This window comes from Colias croceus, chromosome 10 (assembly GCF_905220415.1).
Source record: "Colias croceus chromosome 10, ilColCroc2.1".
Taxonomy (NCBI): domain Eukaryota; kingdom Metazoa; phylum Arthropoda; class Insecta; order Lepidoptera; family Pieridae; genus Colias; species Colias croceus.
In genome coordinates this window covers 1,875,315-1,893,659 of record NC_059546.1, presented here as the reverse complement: position 1 = coordinate 1,893,659, position 18,345 = coordinate 1,875,315, and the positions used below count along the sequence as shown (strand labels likewise).

Below are 18,345 nucleotides of genomic sequence, written 5' to 3'. Positions count from 1 at the left end.
AAGCTTCACCTGTATGTTCGTATGCTTATTCGTAGGTATGTAAACGACTCCTATAGACCCATTTTGTATCTCTTTAAATGGACAGATTTAATTCAAACTTTTTACACTCATCAAGGATCTGTGAAAATACAATAATAACATGAATGCGTGTTTTGTTTAAGTTTTTTGTTAAATGTTAAATTCATTATTATTTTTACACTCATTTTCTTTATTTCAAATTAATGATATCTCTCAAATTAGATAAAAATACTTGCTTCATCTTCAATAGGTACCTACTTGTGTTTCTAAAGGGTTTTTGATTTTACCACGTCAAAGCTCTCCTATTCGATGTAAGTATATATTACCTATGTATATTCCTTTCATATCAACAACTTACCACCATAATTTAATTCAAATTTAACTAAAACACGATTTATAATAAAAAAAAAACTTTAAAAGGTAAGGGAAACTAATCGTTTGAATAAATATTTTATATCCTGTTTCAAATATATTTCGGTATCAGTTAGTAAGTCCTACTAGGTAGGTATAATATTATTATAAATGGGAAAGTTTGTGAGGATGTGTGTGTGTTTGGTACTCTTTCACGCAAATACTACTGAACCGATTACAATGAAATTTAGCACACATATAGAGGGTAACTTGGATTAACACATAGGATAGGTTTTATCCCGGAAATCCCGGGAACGGGAACTATTTGGGTTTTCTTTTGAAAACGCGGGCGAAGCCGCGGGTGAAATCTAGTATTTTTATAAGTTAAAATATTTCAGCTCAATAAATATTTTTGGTCACAACTTTTTTGATCACACATAGTGTAGGGTTGCCAAGTAAATGTGAAAATTTACATGTTCGGACATTTTCTCTACTCATTCTATACATTTTTTTCGTATCCTACCACATTTCAAAATTAATACTACGTAACAACATTAATTATTATAAAGTGCAATTCTAAAAATACTTCAATTGGCAACCCTTTAAAATACATTTATCGTTTATCAAAAAATAAACTTTATTGTTATAATATTAGCCTTCATAATACAAACTACCATCTTAAACTTATGCCTAATTTCTTCACTTGAACAAATGTGTTGAACGCCAGATCCCATATTTTACTGCTGATTCCAAATGCTGAAAAGACAAAACAACTATTTATATTGCGTTTTATAGTAGACAAGCTGTTGCCCGCAGCTTCGCCTGCGTGGAGAAAATTAATTTTCACGGTACTTTCATCCCCTGTTTTATCCCCTTGGAGGTAAAATTGATCAAAATCCTTTCTTAGGTGACGCCTACGTTATGAAATCTACCTGCATGCCCGTGCAAATTTCAGCCCGATACGTCCAGTGGTTTGGGCTGTGCGTTGATAAATCACTATATCAGTCACCTTTGAGTTTTATATATCTAGATGTTCAAATGTTACAATATTCGAACACTTAAAAGAATACAAAAAAATTACGATGTTATTTTTAACGGTTAAAATTGAATACGACTCATTTGCCAAACAACTAATTTTGGATTCTATGAAACTTCATCAGTTAATATAAATAACTATTTCGTTTACAAAACTAACTATTAAAATTAATACCTTTATCGTGGTTAACAAAATGGTGATTGGAGTGGTATCGCTTCATCGCGTACAGATAACTACCGTCCCTTGGCGTGCCTTGGTGAACGTAAAAATGAATCATATCGTACGCCAGGTAGCCTGAAAATAGTGAATATTATTTTATTAGGATATTAGTTTATTATTGGAATAGGTAGGTAAATAGGCCTACCAACGGCGGTATTCCCGAGTTCTTACAACATGGAGACTTTCAAAAAGAGTGCCTTTAAGCACCTGAAAAACCGGCAGTAATGTAAATAAATTCCCGTGATATCCCTCTCTTTCCTTTTTGAGGACAGCAACACACCCTCTTCCCAGTGGATGCTTATGGGCGGCGCGTTTCGCTTAACATCAGGCGACGCGTCTGCTCGTTTGCTTTCCTATTGCATAAAAAAAAGGTAGGTACTCATCACTCAATGATATTTTAAAAGGGGGTAAGTTACCATCACAACATTCTTTACAATGGCCTAACAAATGATCGTCGATACGTATAGGTCGCGTCTGCTCGTTTGCTTTCCTATTGCATAAAAAAGGTAGGTACTCATCACTCAATGATATTTTAAAAGGGGGTAAGTTACCATCACAACATTCTTTACAATGGCCTAACAAATGATCGTCGATACGTATAGGTCGATACGTATAGGTCGCGTCTGCTCGTTTGCTTTCCTATTGCGTAAAAAAAAGGTAGGTACTCATCACTCAATGATATTTTAAAAGGGGGTAAGTTACCATCACAACATTCTTTACAATGGCCTAACAAATGATCGTCGATACGTATAGGTATTAACATGATTTTAAATGAGCAACTATGGAATTTCTTGCCGGTTCTTCTCCATAGGTACTGATGCTTTCCGAATCGGTGGTAAATGTTAGAAATATGTAATGACGATCCGAAAGTGCTCCTAAGTTTGAGTTTGAGTTTGAGTTCGATGTTTGCCGTCATTATGGCGATTATGAATAAACATAAACAATCACGGCCGATCACAGACAATTGAGCCCTCTTTACTATCGTGATTGCCTCTACCAAGGCATCTACTCGCAAACGCTGCCTATTTTGAATAGGGCCCATTCCATCTTCTAAAACGGCATACGGCATGATTTAACTATCACGGGTGAAAGAAAGCTGATGTAAAATGTAGCTCATTATTATCATTCCATTCCCGGAGCTCTAATAATCTATTCTACATTACAGTTTACACTACACATCTTTAAGAAGCGCAGATCAATAAAATAATAATTTACTACCAGTTCTACAGAGGAGTTTACTAGAAACCTGTAGTTTTTTTTAATCATGTCCATGTACCTAATGAAGTTTTACATTTAAAAATATAGATAATATAATCACGCCAGAAGGTATATAGAACCTATTTACCTATCTACTTTATCTGTGGTATAAATTTATTATAACCATTGCCGTTAACAATTTTACGACCTATTTTAACTGGTGTTCTATTTCAAAGCGAGTGATGATCTATTAGCCTCTTCACAATATGTGCATTGTGCATGGCGGTTTACAGAAATTCTGCTTGCGATTTTCCTTTTTAAGAAATGGTGTAACTATATTCAGGTACAAGTTAGGTATGTATTTCTTTGATTTTTTACCTATTAGAACTCCAGTTACTTTAACCGATGGATACGTAAGCAGTAACCTAGCTGGCGCGTATAAGAGACACGTGATCACAAACGCAGGAATTGGCGGGAAAACTTGACGTAACTCGTCAAATGGCACCTGAAAAAAAAATCTTGTAAAAATGGTATGTATAACGAAACTGATAATAATGCAGCCACAGAATGCAGCTATACTCGCTAGAGTTAAAGATAATTAAAATAATCTATTATTTTCTATGTTTACAAAAACGCTATAAATAGATAGAACTAGCTGAGCCATCAGCCAGTAAACGTTTTGCCAGGATATTTACTGTTATATAGGGGATGCATAGGGGTATACAAAATACATAACGGCCAAAAATGGTATAACGCCCAAAAATCTAATAAAAAATAAAATTTGTCACAATAGTTACCTTGTGATGCATTCCATGTATCAGAAAATGTAACTGTATCATTATGATGGACGACCCTGGGTCATAATGGAACACCCATCTGTGTAGAGAATATTCGAGAAGCGTCCAAATTATGAAACCCAATGCCATGTGCCAGAGAAACTGCATTGTAGTCAGTCTATTTGCAGGACATTGATCTGTAAATTAGATAAGTTAATTGTATTATATTTATTGATAAGAAAAAGAATAAGACTTGGATACATAAAGGAGAATGACCACGGGTGGTATCGGTAAAATTTTAGTTGTGCCACGTATTCGTGATATTGTTAATTCCTATTTGTATTTATAATGGTCAATATTAAGTCTTAATTATACCGGATAAATTGAAATAATAGTAAAAGTTATTCTTTTGAAACATGTATGACCACGTATGGAATCGGTAAAATACTAGTTGTGTCACGTGTTCGTGATATTGTTAATTCCTATTTGTATTTATAATGATCATATTTATCACTATTAAGTCGTAATTATACCGAATAAATAGAAATAAAAGTAAAAGTTTTTGTTTTGACACATATATCTATCTCTCTTGCAAGCGTCCTGCGTCTAGGCTTGCCAGGTGTCCGGCTTTAGCCGGACATGTTAGGCTTTTTGCAGTCGCGTCCGGCCAAATATGTACGTGTTTGGCCTGTCCGGCTTTTGTCAGGCTTTTTGTCAGAGTGGCGATTCGTACGACGATGGGCGGACGAGCGCCCGACCCGAACGGACAAGGGCGAGCGGAGAGCAAACTATCTTCCGGCCGGCAAATATAACTAGATTTTGTTATTTTTTAAAGATTTTAAATTGTTCTATAAATACCTACTATAAAGTAAATTCTTACCTAGCCGTAAAATTAATATTATCTTTTTGTTACTTTCCAGAAGAATGATTATTTTTATTTGTTTTATTATATTTTTTAGTTTATAGTATTAAGAATGCCAAAAGAGAGCTATATTCATTTGTTTCTTAGTTTTAATAATATTTAATTATCTACAAAAGACTGATGATCCATTTGTAAGTAAAACTGTAATAGTGTAACTTAATAAACATTTCAAATTCGTAAACGAGTTTTTTTTATTATAAATATTATGTCCATCTTTTAATAAATATCGAATATCCTCACTTTTCACCACGTATAAATACTTTTTTCAACAGCCCAGCTGTAAAAACATTATGTTTGGCAATAAAAAAAACATGTCCGGCTTTTAGGCTAAAATGTCCGGCCTTATATAGTGCGCAGTCCGGCCTTTGCATTTTATGGCCTGGCAACCCTACCTGCGTCATATGTCATAGTTGAATGAATATGTTCGACGCATTGTTCGACGTTATTTATTTTGAAATAATGTTTATTACGATTTACTTTTCACATTTATCTTGTAAATTAAAATATTACCTATGTAATAAATGTAAAACTTAACGTTCATCGTTAGTTTAAACTCGATAAAGTATTTTTTTGAAACGTTGAATAAAACTTTTGTTTTATTTTTATTGTCGCGAACTGCGGCTTATTTATATAAAAACTTTAATCGTTTCTAAAAGTACTAACATCAAGCTTCAAATTGAGCTATATTTCATCTTGACACAATAAGTTTGATTGCGATACCAAGTGCCATAGTCACTTGGGCAATCTCCTTTAATCAACTTTAACAATAATATTATTTCTCTTGTCAGAACATCATTCAGTATTTCCCGACGATTATTGTCTGTAAAAATAATCTTTATTAAAAAAAATATCGACGTAAATACAGATAGATTATGTGTAAATATAATAGGGGCATACCCATTACAGATAACTTATGTCATTGTTTTCTGTAATACCTACTCCATGGGCATGTGACCGCCCGTAATATTCTGAACATTCATGAAAAATATCGAAAATAAACTTCAAAAGGGGGGGGGGTCTATCTATAATATTTTTCATGATATTAAATTGTTATTTTTTTAAGTAGAGTTTATAGAGTTGCTTTCTATTTTTTGACACATTTCCGAAGTTTGTGGACCGATTTGGATTCTATTTATTATTTCCAAAAGCTTATGAGTTATTTTAACAGGTTAATTAACATTTTTACTAAAAATTATCGACTACGAAAAAAAAGACGGAATCGAAGTAATTTTTTCAATTGTAAAAAATTGTGTATTTATTTAAAAAAAATAGTGGAAGTCCATAAATTATCCCCATAGGACGTCATTTTTAATCATTATTTGTAACCTACGACATAATAGCTAAAAATTCGATATTTCTTCATGAATGAGTATTCAGAATATTACGGGCGATCACATGCGCATGGGCGACATTGTATAATTATCTCGATAACTTTCAAAGAGATACATTTTGCTTTTAGCATGGCTGTACATATTATGAGTGTCAGGCCGTTATGAGAAGAATCTTATCAAGATAATGAAATTATCATTTATACTGTTTACACCGATAACTCTTCTACGAAACCATCCACGAATTACAAATCCTCTTCGATACATTTTTAAATGATAAAACGCAAACCTAAGGCTTACTTCGTGATATTCGTATCAGATGTATTAAGCATATTGATTATTGATATTTATCATATATAAATGTTTCCTAGTACCTTCAATAAATGACAGATAATTTAAGATAATTATTTAGTCTGTGCCCTACGGTGTGATAAGTTGGTGATAAGGTATAATATTATTCTACACATTTTTTTTTATTTTATAATTAATTGACTATTAAAGTTTCATGATATTATAACATGGGCATTGCTAACCTATCTCTAGTAGGTACAATTACTTAGTATAGGTACAATTTTAAAAAGGCAGTTTTCTCTTGCCCTCCATTTAACTACTTCAACGTAGGCAAAATTTACTACAAGTTAAAAATGTCCCTAATTTTATTTACAGGAAAGTATTTATCATCATTTCTAAAACATTATTCAAACTATTTCCTAAGTATGTAACACCTACATGTAAATAACAGTCTTTGCGTAAATGTTACAAATTTCACATACGCTCTTATCATAGATAAAATATCGATAACGGGTGACTAACTGTTAAATATTTGTTGTAGACTGATTCATTCGACACATGGATTGATAATATTGATTTGAGACACGAAAATTCAAGGTAAGAGATAAGGAAGTCAGTACTCAGTTGAAGTAACTCAAAGCGTAAAATGTTAAGAATTATGAAATATAACTGCACAATACAGATAAATAAATATATATAAAGAAAAAAAACATAAAGAAACCAAGTTTAATAATATGTACGCAAATTTCACTTGCAATCAATAAATTATATCAAATACTAGCTGCGCTCCGCGGTTTCACCCGCGTTATAGCTCCGCTCCTGTTGGTCTTAGCGTGCAGATGATATACCTATTATAGCCTATAGCTTTCCTCGATGAATGGGCTATCTAACACCGAAAGAATTTTTCATATCAAATCGGACCAGCAGTTCCTGAGATTAGCGCGTTCAAACAAACAAACAAACTCCTCAGCTTTATAATATTAGGTAGTCTGTGATATTAGTATAGAATATAGATAAACAAAAAATGTACCTAGTGTTCGTCGGACCTTCTCTTTACTCTATGATTGTACGATTAAGTTTATGATTGATAGTCCAAATGCTGAATGCAACAGAATGATAAATGATTCTAGAATAATTGTGATTTAATTTCATATATTGTGTTGTCAATAAATCAAGCATTCTATGGAATAGGGTGGAAAAATTAAAACAACAAAATTAAGTAGGTACTTGATTTTTCTACAAAATTTCTGTCAAAACTGATCAGCATTATACAATTTTAAACAAACGAACACTAGGTACAACAACAATATTTGTATTGCTTGAGAACATCTTCTCCCCAAAAAAGAAGACACCCATAACATTAAACTAGATGTATGTAATTCTTATTTTGTGAATAAACTTAATATATATATACCTACATATAACAATAAAAAGTCCATACTTTACCTCCACACAAAACATATTCGAAGTACTGTGTGCATATCAGGTACAATATGATCGGTACCCAAAAAGCAGGTACCAGGTACCATGGAGTATACGTCAAGCTCTCAAGGATAGGGCTGGAGAAGAGTCTGCATTTTCTGTACACTGCGCTGTTGACCCATATCTCGTAGTGTGGCGCTATTTTAGACAGTTGAGACAGTAAAGGTTTTGACCAATCCAGTCTATTCTGAAACAAGGGGTAATGGTTAGAAACTTACTTATTTAGTTTTGTTGTAACAGCTTCTACAATACGTATAAGTATTAAGTATTATGTGATAATACGGTAATTGTAAGTTTGGACTGGCGTCTATAATTACTAAACTGTAATTCAAGGGTACGGTGCGCAAAATAAAATCTATAGGAATATATTTATTTAATAATATTTGTCAAGAGCGATCGAAGACAGTGAGAAAGTAACAGGTGAGCAATATGCATTAAGTTCACTTTCTTGATTCATTTGTGGCATTTTCGATCGATATTAATTTGAATTTATTATCAAGTTGTGTTGGTTACTTAAGGTAATACAAAGTATCAAGATCTTATGGTCTTCATAAAAGTACTGCATAAAAAGCTAATGATTATAATATGCTTGTATGTTTTTTAAGATAGGTTAAAACTTGACTCCTGTCCTTTCTGATAAAAAATCGTGAAGGTTAGTAAGGCTGAAAGTCTATTCATTTACCTCCTAGAAAACAAATGTCAAATGGCATCTACCTATAGCCATCCTATATCTCATCTAAACTATAATATTATAAAGCTGAAGAGTGTGTTTGTTTGAACGCGCTAATCTCAGGAACTACTGGTCTGATTTGAAAAATTCTTTCGGTGTTGGATAGCCCATTTATTGAGGAAGGCTACCTATATATCATCACGCTAAGACCAACAGGAGCGGAGCAATGCGGGGAAACCGCGCGGAACAGCTAGTAAAAGGATATAAAGACAAACACAGTATAATTTATGTCAAACAGCTTTGAACATTTTCAGCAAGTAAACCTATTATTAACCCCGTCAAATCAAGTGAGTATCATTTTTCCAATGAAAAACTGGTTCTAATAACTATAAATATTGTTTGAATTACTGTACTTAAAAGTGAACAGTTAAATCGTACATTCCCTGATGACTGATAAGATCATTATCATGACGGATAAGATACTGACTGTAAAATAATTGGGTAAACATTAACGTAGGTATATTTGCCTATTATAATTATAGATATCATAACGTGAAAATAATATCTGGTATGCATTTAATATTCATTGAATTAAATAAAGATTATGTATAATTAAAACAAAATTCTTTCACTTCGCAATTCAAAAGGATAAAAGTATCTTCCTAAAACTTGTTGTTTACTTTAGAATTTAAATTATGAGCGGAATGTTCTATTTATAGTAACATTTCCAATTTTAGGAATTACCTAGATATAATATCAAGGCATCGTCTTTGTTTAAATCATGCATAAGTTTTATGGACATGGGTTATAAATAATTTTAAATTGTATTATGATTTTATGAATAGCGACTCTGATTTTATTGTATAGAAAATACAATTTATAATTTGAACTCACATCTGCGTTTAGTTTTTATTCGTAAAAATCTCTCTATTTTAGTCAAATCCCAGAACAGTTTCCCAACCAAACCTTGCTCCAAAAATAATAAGTAGGTAACTACCTACCAATAGCCACTTTAAAACATATCCAAAAACGAAAAATGTAAACTGACGATAATTTTCTGACCTTACTAAATTTTCTTCCTATAGATGGCTTATAATATAAGAAACTGAAATTAGTCTCAAACGTCAACCTGCTTCTTTTAGGTAATAACTACAACGTAAAATTCATGAACATTGAAAAAATCCTTGAAACAATAATAATTATAAAAACGATAGGTAATTCAGCGATTATTTCGTGATTATTCAGATATTATGGTCTCATAAAACACGTCACTTTCTAGGTAACTGGAGCAAAGAATATCAAGTCACTGTTAGTTAAAAAATATTTTTAACATGGACAAACCAAATAATTTTTCTCGGAGTTTATTATTGGTAATATCTTTGTTCTGTACATACTGTAATACCTATGCGTAGTTTGTTGGGTCTAAATTTACTTATAAATAAATTATACTTAAATAATAAATAACCACGTCCATTTTTAACGCTCATATAGTTCCTCTTTTTCGAACAAAGCTCCATAATATACTTAATTGAAACGTAATAAGCATGAGTAAAAATGCAGAATAAGTATCTGTTGACACACAAAATAGAGATACGCAAAACAATGACAATGAACGTGGAAATTCTTTATAATCAACAACAAATCCAACAACAGGGTCGACATTCAAGGGCCAGTCAATTCCGTTTTATAGCGATTGTGGTCGGGGAAATTAATGATATTATCTTCGTGCGTTCATACGATGTGTAAATATGTCTGAACTAATTGTAATTAATTGATTTAATCGAGATTGTACACTGCTACCGTATCGTTATCGTTTTTTATATGTATAGATAGAGCTATAGTCTAGAAATATTTTGGGTTGGTATGGTAAATCAATTTTATTAACTAGGTACTTTCAAAGTTCAAAACCTACAAAAATTATCTCCTCATAATAAAGTCAAACCTTACGAACTTTCACTTCATTCATCTCTTTTCCATGTTCATTTACTTTCGCCACTTGAATGTCCAGACAAGGACTGCTGGATTTTTGGGAATCTCAAAGTAAGTATTCGACTATACTTACTTACATGAAAGCAATTTATCTCTATCAATAAAAGATACCTATAAGAAATGCGTCTTTATCATAATATATCATAAAAATAATGAATACCTATGCCTTATTTTAATCTAATCAATATTGGATTTATTATTTCCTTTAAATGAACACCTGACAGATATGACTCATTGATTTAACCGAATTTTAATTATCTATTATTTATCAAATTACGAACATTATGAAAATAACTTAAAATAACTACTTATACTGTGTTTTACTCTCATACTGTGTTTTTGTGTAAATTGCGATAACCTGACCAAATAGGGAATACGGGGCTTATTAGTGGTAAACATTTGGTTAGCAACATAGTTAAATCAACATGTTGCGGAGTTTTCGTCAACATGTTACTGGCAACACTATGTTTTCCATTTGAGAACGCATGTTGAAATGTTCGCGCTCTAGAAGCATAGGCATATAAGAAGGTATCATTAGGAGAACTAGAATCATATGAGCATTGGTAATTTAAACGAAGTTTCAACAAAGAAGCAACATTGTTGATCAACTGTTGCTCAACTAATGTTTGGCATGAATGGTTTAAGACTATGGTAGCAATCAATCAATAATCCAATATGAGTTTTATGTGATATCTGTATTTGGTGACTTATCAGTTGACCCAAATGAAAAAAACGTTCAGGTATCTTATTAATGGAATTTGATAGATACGTGATACGTGGTTTATGAGAATTTTGTGTAGTCAGAAAGATCTCTTAAAAAAATATTGTATTTTATTTTATGACAATTTCCTTTGCCAAATAATCCATACTAATATTATAAATGCGAAAGTAACTCTGTCTGTCTGTCTGTCTGTTACTCAATCACGCCTAAACTACTGAACCAATTTGCATGAAATTTGGTATAGAGATATTTTGATACCCGAGAAAGGACATAGGATAGGTTTTATCCCGGAAATCCCACGGGAACGGGAACTATGCGGGTTTTACTTTGACTGCGCAGGCGATGCCGCGGGTGGAAAGCTAGTATTAGATAAAACTACTTACATTATACAATATTTAACCAAATATACCAAGAGCGACTAGTTAAGTAGATTCTCAGGTTTGTAGTAAGAATACTAAGCTATTACACCATTACCCATATTTTTGAAAGCTCTTTAATTTTCTACGAATGCGCATTTCCTAGTAAAAACTATGTCATCATATTTTATCATATCATCATATATCTTGCATAAACATTTCTTGAAATCGAAAATATCAGCTGATACATATAAATAGCTGCTATTCGTCACCTGATTATATCAGTAGGTATTATAAAAATACCCTACTAAAACTTTCGGTGAGGTGAGATTACACTCGATTAACGAAATGAGCCAATTAGTCAGATAATTACAAATACCATGTAAGTAGATCGCTACTTTTATCGAAAAGTTCTATAGATATGAATGCGCTAAGCATTATGATCTATGGTCCTAACAGATTCTGAAACATAGAGCCATAGATTTTGATTAATTTGTAGAGGCGTAGCCGCGTAGGTCGTTTGTAGATTTGCCGGTGGTAGCGCTTACCATCCGATGCTCCATAAGCTCCTCTCCTAGCAACGACTTAAAAAATTGAGGATATGTAGAGATTTTTTAATCACCGTTTTGAATAATTGAAACTCAAACTCAAACATTCATTTATTCAATTAGACTTCTTCTAGAAGCACTTTTGAATCGTCATTACATTTTTTAAATTTACCACCGATTCGGAAAGCAGTATCTATGGAAAAGAAAAAATAATAATTCTGAATAACCCTGGAACGCCATCACTTACACTGATTTTATAACATTTTACGACTAATATAATATCTATTGTTAATTTTCTTTAGAAGCACGTAGCAGTTCGAACTAAAATCGATGACCATTAAATCAAAGCTCGACCGAGAGCCGTAAATACGAGTAATTATGTTAATGGCAAAGTGGAGGGATAACTAATAGACGACTGTCGACCTAATAATTTATTATGACCCTCTTGATTAGTATTTTCCTTCAGATTTATGCGCGTTAACTTTTATGTGAATTAATTGATGCGTAGGTAAGCGTAGACGGTAGAATATTAAACTCAAACATTTATTTATTCAATTAGACTTCTCCTAGACTTTTGAAACGTCAATACATAATTATTTTTAACATTTACCACCGATTCGGAAAGCAGTATCTACGGAGAAGAACCGGCAAGAAACTCCATAGTTGCTCTTTTAAATCAGAATTTGCTATTTTATTGAGTATCTGAGTTCGATCCTCAAAAGAATCAATTAAAGATTTTTCTGGGGTGTTAGAACTCATGCTTATCTATCTCAAAAATATATCAATGATAAATATTGAGTGACACCGGGGCTACGACAGTGCTACATAAATATCTGTTCCTGAAAATAATTCACGCAATCTACTCACAAGTTCAGCAAAGTTCTTAAACTTAGCAAACAAGCACGGTTATAAGTAAACAGTATAAAACACAATTCAACACTTTCAATTTTCCAGCAGTGGGATTCCAACCTGCAACCTCCGGTGCAAAATCCCCTCTAACTTCGCTGATCGTCATCAAACTAAAGACGCAGCTCATAAATACTTTGAATACACTACCAATAAAAATTTATCCATTAAAATTGTCGTGTCACTATTAAATATCGAAACTACTATGAAAAAGTTTTTTTATATATTTTAAATAGGTATTTTTATATCTAGTTAGGTAATTGATAAGGATGTTCGTCAATCAAGAACCAATGTGGAGCATACGGTATGTGAAGCCTACAATTATTAAAATATATTAGAGGGAAATAATGAAAACTTCTGACTTCAAACTACTTTCAAACTTGTTACATTGTTTTGATGAAACTTGCAATGATTAAAAATATGTAAGTACTTAGTTTGTGTGTAAATTGATAATTTTCTAAAGATTACTTTACTCACAGACATCCTCTTATAAGTATTTCTAAATAACTCACTAACAATAATTCTATAAAAAAATGAAAAAAAACTCCTCCTACCTCCAATTCTTCTACAAACGCGATCTCCTTCTCATCCCTACCGCTATCCTCCTTAGTAATAATCCTACCATTTTCACTAAGACTACCAGTTAAATTGCCATCAACTTTAAAATCACTTAACATGTGATATGCACTGACACTATGCCCATATTTTATCATAACGTCGTTTATAGACCGCCCCTTAAACTTTTCCAATGTATTCACACCCCCGGGATGATCGTGTAAAAAGTTCTTTATGTCATAATTTTTCCCGCCAAAGCGCACGTTGAAAGCCATGGTGCCGGCTACGGCGTCACACGACGACTGAATTCATGAATATTATCAGTTCACTTTTTGTGAGATATCTGACATATTGTGTTGTTACCATTTAGAATTGAATATAACAATATAGTTCATGTCAATGTTGGGGGAATATTGATGTATTTTTTCTATTTTATAAAAAAATCATTTCACGAAAAAATTTGAGACACCATTCCGCCCCTCCGTGAGAATTTTTTCAGGATAATACGGGAAAATGTTAGAGATTGTAGATACTATAAATTGTAATAACTTATACTTACTATATGTAACGTTTTAATTTATAATAAATACGGAATTCAATTAGTATTTTGCCACATTTGCCTTCAGTTGGCCTTGAATTTAGCAAAATACAGTTTCAACTCTAAGTTTTATTAGACTATACTTACATATACCTAATGCCGATTGATTTCAATTTGGGAAATCTTAAAAGTGTCGTAGAGAGGTTGATAGATTTAAGTTTGGATGTTATTTTCAATCATAATATCATATCATTTATCTCGATTTATCTGAAAAATAAATAAATATCAGGGTTCTTCCTATGCGCTCCGCGGTTTCATCCGCGTGGCTCCGCTCCTGTTGGTCTTAGCGTGATGATAAATGCGGGCTATCTAACACCGAAATAATTTTTCAAATCGGACTGTTTCGGATCGGACTGTGTTCGGATAGTTCCTGAGATTAGCGCGTTCACACAAACAAACAAACTTTTCAGCTTTATAATATTAAGTAGATATAGGATTGTTGATGTTCAATGTTCAAATGTTCATGAACTTCTATTTCATTGATCGATTATTTATTTATTTACGATATGTGTTTTCATATTTTCGTTACAGCAATCGTCAATCGAAAATTATTTTAGTCTCCAACAGAAATCGAAGCCAGTACGTCTCAACCTTGTCTCAACTCTCAATAATTGTAACAAGCACACAACGTAGGTACATGCACCCACTGTACTAAGACGCTCGACCACCCCCATTAATAATGTAACGCTATTCAAGTTATAGCAAGTCCAAGTATATAACTTTTTTTTTCAATGATTATTGCAGTTGTTTATAGCATTGCATACTTTTAAGTTTTACATATAGATAATCTATACTAATCTATACTAATATTATAAAGCTGAAGAGTTTGTTGTTTGTTTGAACGCGTTAATCTCGGGAACTACTGGTCTGATTTGAATTCTTTCGGTGTTAGACAGTCCATTTATCGAGGAAGGCTATAGACTATATATTATATCATCACGCTAAGACCAACAGGAGCGGAGCAATGCGGGTGAAACCGCGGGGAACAGCTAGTACAATATAACCCTCAAGTGTATTAGTTACTCCCACTGTTGACACCCTTCGCAGCCCATTAACCGACAGGCCTAGTTACTTTGGCTAGTTCTAAAAATGGCTCTAATAAAAGACTCATGGCAATATAAATTTTAAAAGATTTTTTTTTCTATGCTCAAAAAATTAAAAACCATTTGAATAATTTTCTATGAAACTAAAATATCAAATTCGACTCGTGGTAAGCTATGAGTGAATGTAGTCCTGCCCGACCGCGACATTTTTTTCTTCGTCTCCACCAGGAATCGAACCATGGACTCCTCGGTTTAACCACTGCAACTGTACCAACGAGACGTTCTGATAATGATGAATTAATTTTAGTTTTTGTAATATGTTTTTTTCTTTATGCCATTAAAACATTTATGGCCACAGAATACATAATACTATGGTAATAAGTACCTTACAGGGGTTCCCAAACTGTGCGCCGTAGAAGGTTAGAGGGGTGCCGTGAGTCGATCTGCTTATATTCGCGAGTACCTTTTTTGAATGCTCGAATCGGTAAGAAAAATAGCGTCGTTAATTGACATTAAAGAATTTAAAATTTGCTACGATGATTGCCTTTATCGTGTTTTATTTTTGTTTTTCTCTTTAAATTCTTTTAGAATAAAGAAATTGAGTAAATATTTTTTTAAGCTATTGTATAGCTTCTATCGTGGGCCTTGAGCGCGGGGACCGAATCCAGAAATTGCGTAACGAAAAACCTCACGCTCCCCACTCCGACGGGCTCGGAGGTGTGGCTTGAAGGCACGCTATGCAATAGCTTTACCGCGGCAGTCCCCGAGTGCCACACGTATTTTTAATTTTTGTTCTTATCCTAACCTAATTTCTATTCTTGTATTGTAGATACCTATATCGACCGTTTCCTTTTCAAATAGCTAGGTTGGGTGGGTAGGACCCCGTGACAAAAAACTTAAAATAAACTGCGCCGCGAGCTGATAAAGATTGGGAACCCCTTTTTTTTTTTTTTTTTTTTTCAAGTGGGGAAATCTTGCCTAAGATACCCACGGCTCCCGGGGAAGGAGCCGTGGGTTATGTCGGATTCCTACCGACTAAAACCCCACCGTGTACCAACGCGCTGCTTTAGACGGGATGCGGGTACACATTCGCAATCTTCCGCATATCCCGCCCAGCAGTTGCCCGTTTCCAGGCCCTCCGCCACTTGCCCGTTTCCAGGCCCTCCACCAAATGCCCACCCCGGGGTGGCGCAAGCTGTACACGAGCTCACGCCACCCGCTCGCCGATGATGGATTGTTCCCCGTTCCATCATCGGCGTTCCCCAAACCCTCGACCCCAGCATCGACCGGCCGAAGGGCGCGCGCCGAAAGGCCCTCTGAAACGTGATTCACGCGTCGAAGGACCCTCCGGCGCACTTTTATAGAGGTTTCCCTCGCAGCCCCCACCTCACACCAGAGGTGGCGGCCCTCGGTCCGGCCCCACGGACCGGATTACGAGTTGGCAGACGGCTGTCACAGGACAGCCGCCGCCCTACACCCACCTACAGGAGTCACCGCGTGTCACAAAAGTGTCGCGTCGGGATCCCGCCCCCTGTTTTGTTGGTAGTTAGACTACCAACAAAAAACAACGCGCGCGGCCTCTGGCCGCCATCCACCGCCGCAAAGCGCAGCCCCCTGCCAGTCGGTCGGAACGAGACCCAAACGAGGCCCAATCGACCTTCCAACCCCATTTTGCCCAGCCAAATTGCCAGGCCGCGACCACTAGCCGCCATACCTCGCCGTACCACAACGGCACCTGAGCCAATCCTGGCCCCCCGGAGGATCCTAGCCAGCTAGCCAGCCATCCAGCCAGCCAGCCAGCCAGCCGGACAACCAGCCGGTGACAGCATGCCAGCCAGCCGCCGCGGCTCAAAGCAGCCAGCCAGCCAACCGGTGGGGCAGCCGGTTTCAGCCAGCCTGCCAGCCGGCCCCCTAGCCAGCCAGCGAGGCAGCCGGTGTGACCAGCCGGTTCCAGCCAGCCCGGCCAGCCTGCCTTCAAGCCAGCCAGCCAGCTATATGGATCCCTGGCCGTCGAACCAATCATGTCATCAGACGACAGACCGGCCTTTCAGCCCCTCCGCGTCCAATTAGCTTCACTCAGAGTACACGAGTGCACTCCAAGCTACTGAGCCCCCCCGGCCACGACAAGGCTTGGAACTGATGGGGGGGAGATTGGGAACCCCTGTATTAAGGCTTTCTTTCCTTACTGGCGGGTCGCTGAAAAATAATGAGTCCACTAATGAGTATGAGGTTATATGTAGGTGTGTTGCAAGCTACCTTCAACTTCCACCAAAGTTTGGAGGACTCATTAAACGATAGAACGATAATTATTTTGTTTTTTTTTTATTTTATAAACGACCTTCCGTAAAATGTTCTAGATGCCAATTTATTATTATCTACGTTTTTTAATTTTCTTTTTTTTAATTGCCATTATAAAACTTAATTTATATACGTAAATAAATAAATAATTTACCTAATAATTGAGTTCGTAATTAAGTTTTAATTTTTATAACGTTTCGAAATTGGTCGCAATGTTTTATTTATAATTATTATATATTAATTTATATTTATATGATTATTACACATATCTATTTAAACATAAATATTTGATTCTTATCAATACCCATATTCAAAAAGTTACAGGAAATTGTTTTAACTATGTACCAGTAATCCTACTAATATTATAAATGCAAAAGTTTGTGAGGATAATATCGCGAGAAAGGTAATGAACGGATTTGGATGAAACTTAACGCGATACAATATATAGTATACTATCTGTGCTTCACGGTTTTACCCGCAGTGCTCCGCTCCGGTTGGTCTTATAGCTCATAGCTGGTCTTAGCGCGATCATATAATATAGCCTAAAGCCTTCCTTGATAAATGGGCTATCTAAAAGCGAAATAATTTTTAAAATAGAACCAGTAGTTCCCGAGATTAGCGCGTTCAAACAAGCAAACAAACAAACTCTTCAGCTTTATAACATTAATTAAATTAAAAGTGCTAGTTCAGCTTTATAATAGTGGTATTATAGATAAGCGGTTTTTTAATAGATAGAGTAGGTAGATAATTCTGGAGAAAGTTTTTAGTGTAAAAGAAGCTAGCTACTAGGTATTAATAATTATTGGTACCTATTCTGTGGTATAAGTTTAGATAAAACGGGTTTTTATCATAAAAGCTGATTGAAATTTGGTTGGTTCATATTATTATATGCTACTTTTTACCTGGGTTCCTGTTAGTAAGAATAACAATATTACAATTTACCTTCAACGTTCGTAAATCCTGACTTAAAAGTAATAATCGAAGAAAAAAACCAATATTCATAATATTCAGTTCCTACTTCCTAATAATGCAGTAGTTTGT

At 34.7% G+C, this 18,345-nt stretch overlaps 1 protein-coding gene and 1 long non-coding RNA gene across 2 annotated transcripts; both read right to left on the bottom strand.

The window, feature by feature from the left end:
* Nucleotides 1–683: 683 nt before the first annotated feature.
* Nucleotides 684–13,652, bottom strand: LOC123694937 (fatty acid 2-hydroxylase). Its single transcript, XM_045640572.1, has 6 exons — nt 13,365–13,652; nt 7,585–7,807; nt 3,619–3,794; nt 3,200–3,326; nt 1,580–1,699; nt 684–1,125 (listed from the first exon to the last, which is right to left on the bottom strand). Exons 1-6 carry the CDS (start codon nt 13,638–13,640, stop codon nt 1,040–1,042), a joined length of 1,008 nt encoding a protein of 335 aa, XP_045496528.1. The 5' UTR covers nt 13,641–13,652; the 3' UTR covers nt 684–1,039.
* LOC123694958 lies at nt 3,992–4,976 on the bottom strand. The gene is made up of 2 exons (XR_006751884.1): nt 4,912–4,976; nt 3,992–4,197 (listed from the first exon to the last, which is right to left on the bottom strand). It is a non-coding gene; the product is annotated as an uncharacterized LOC123694958 (long non-coding RNA).
* Nucleotides 13,653–18,345: the final 4,693 nt, after the last annotated feature.

Bases quoted from the DNA above. Each gene is read 5' to 3' on its own strand.
- LOC123694937 (XM_045640572.1), bottom strand. From the start codon at position 13,640: ATGGCTTTCAACGTGCGCTTTGGCGGGAAAAATTATGACATAAAGAAC. The intron at 1,700-3,199 runs GTAAAAAATCAA...CACTATTTTCAG, and splicing joins AGTAACTGGAGTTCTAATAG to GCTACCTGGCGTACGATATG. The intron at 1,126-1,579 runs GTATTAATTTTA...TTGTCTTTTCAG, and splicing joins TTTTGTTAACCACGATAAAG to CATTTGGAATCAGCAGTAAA.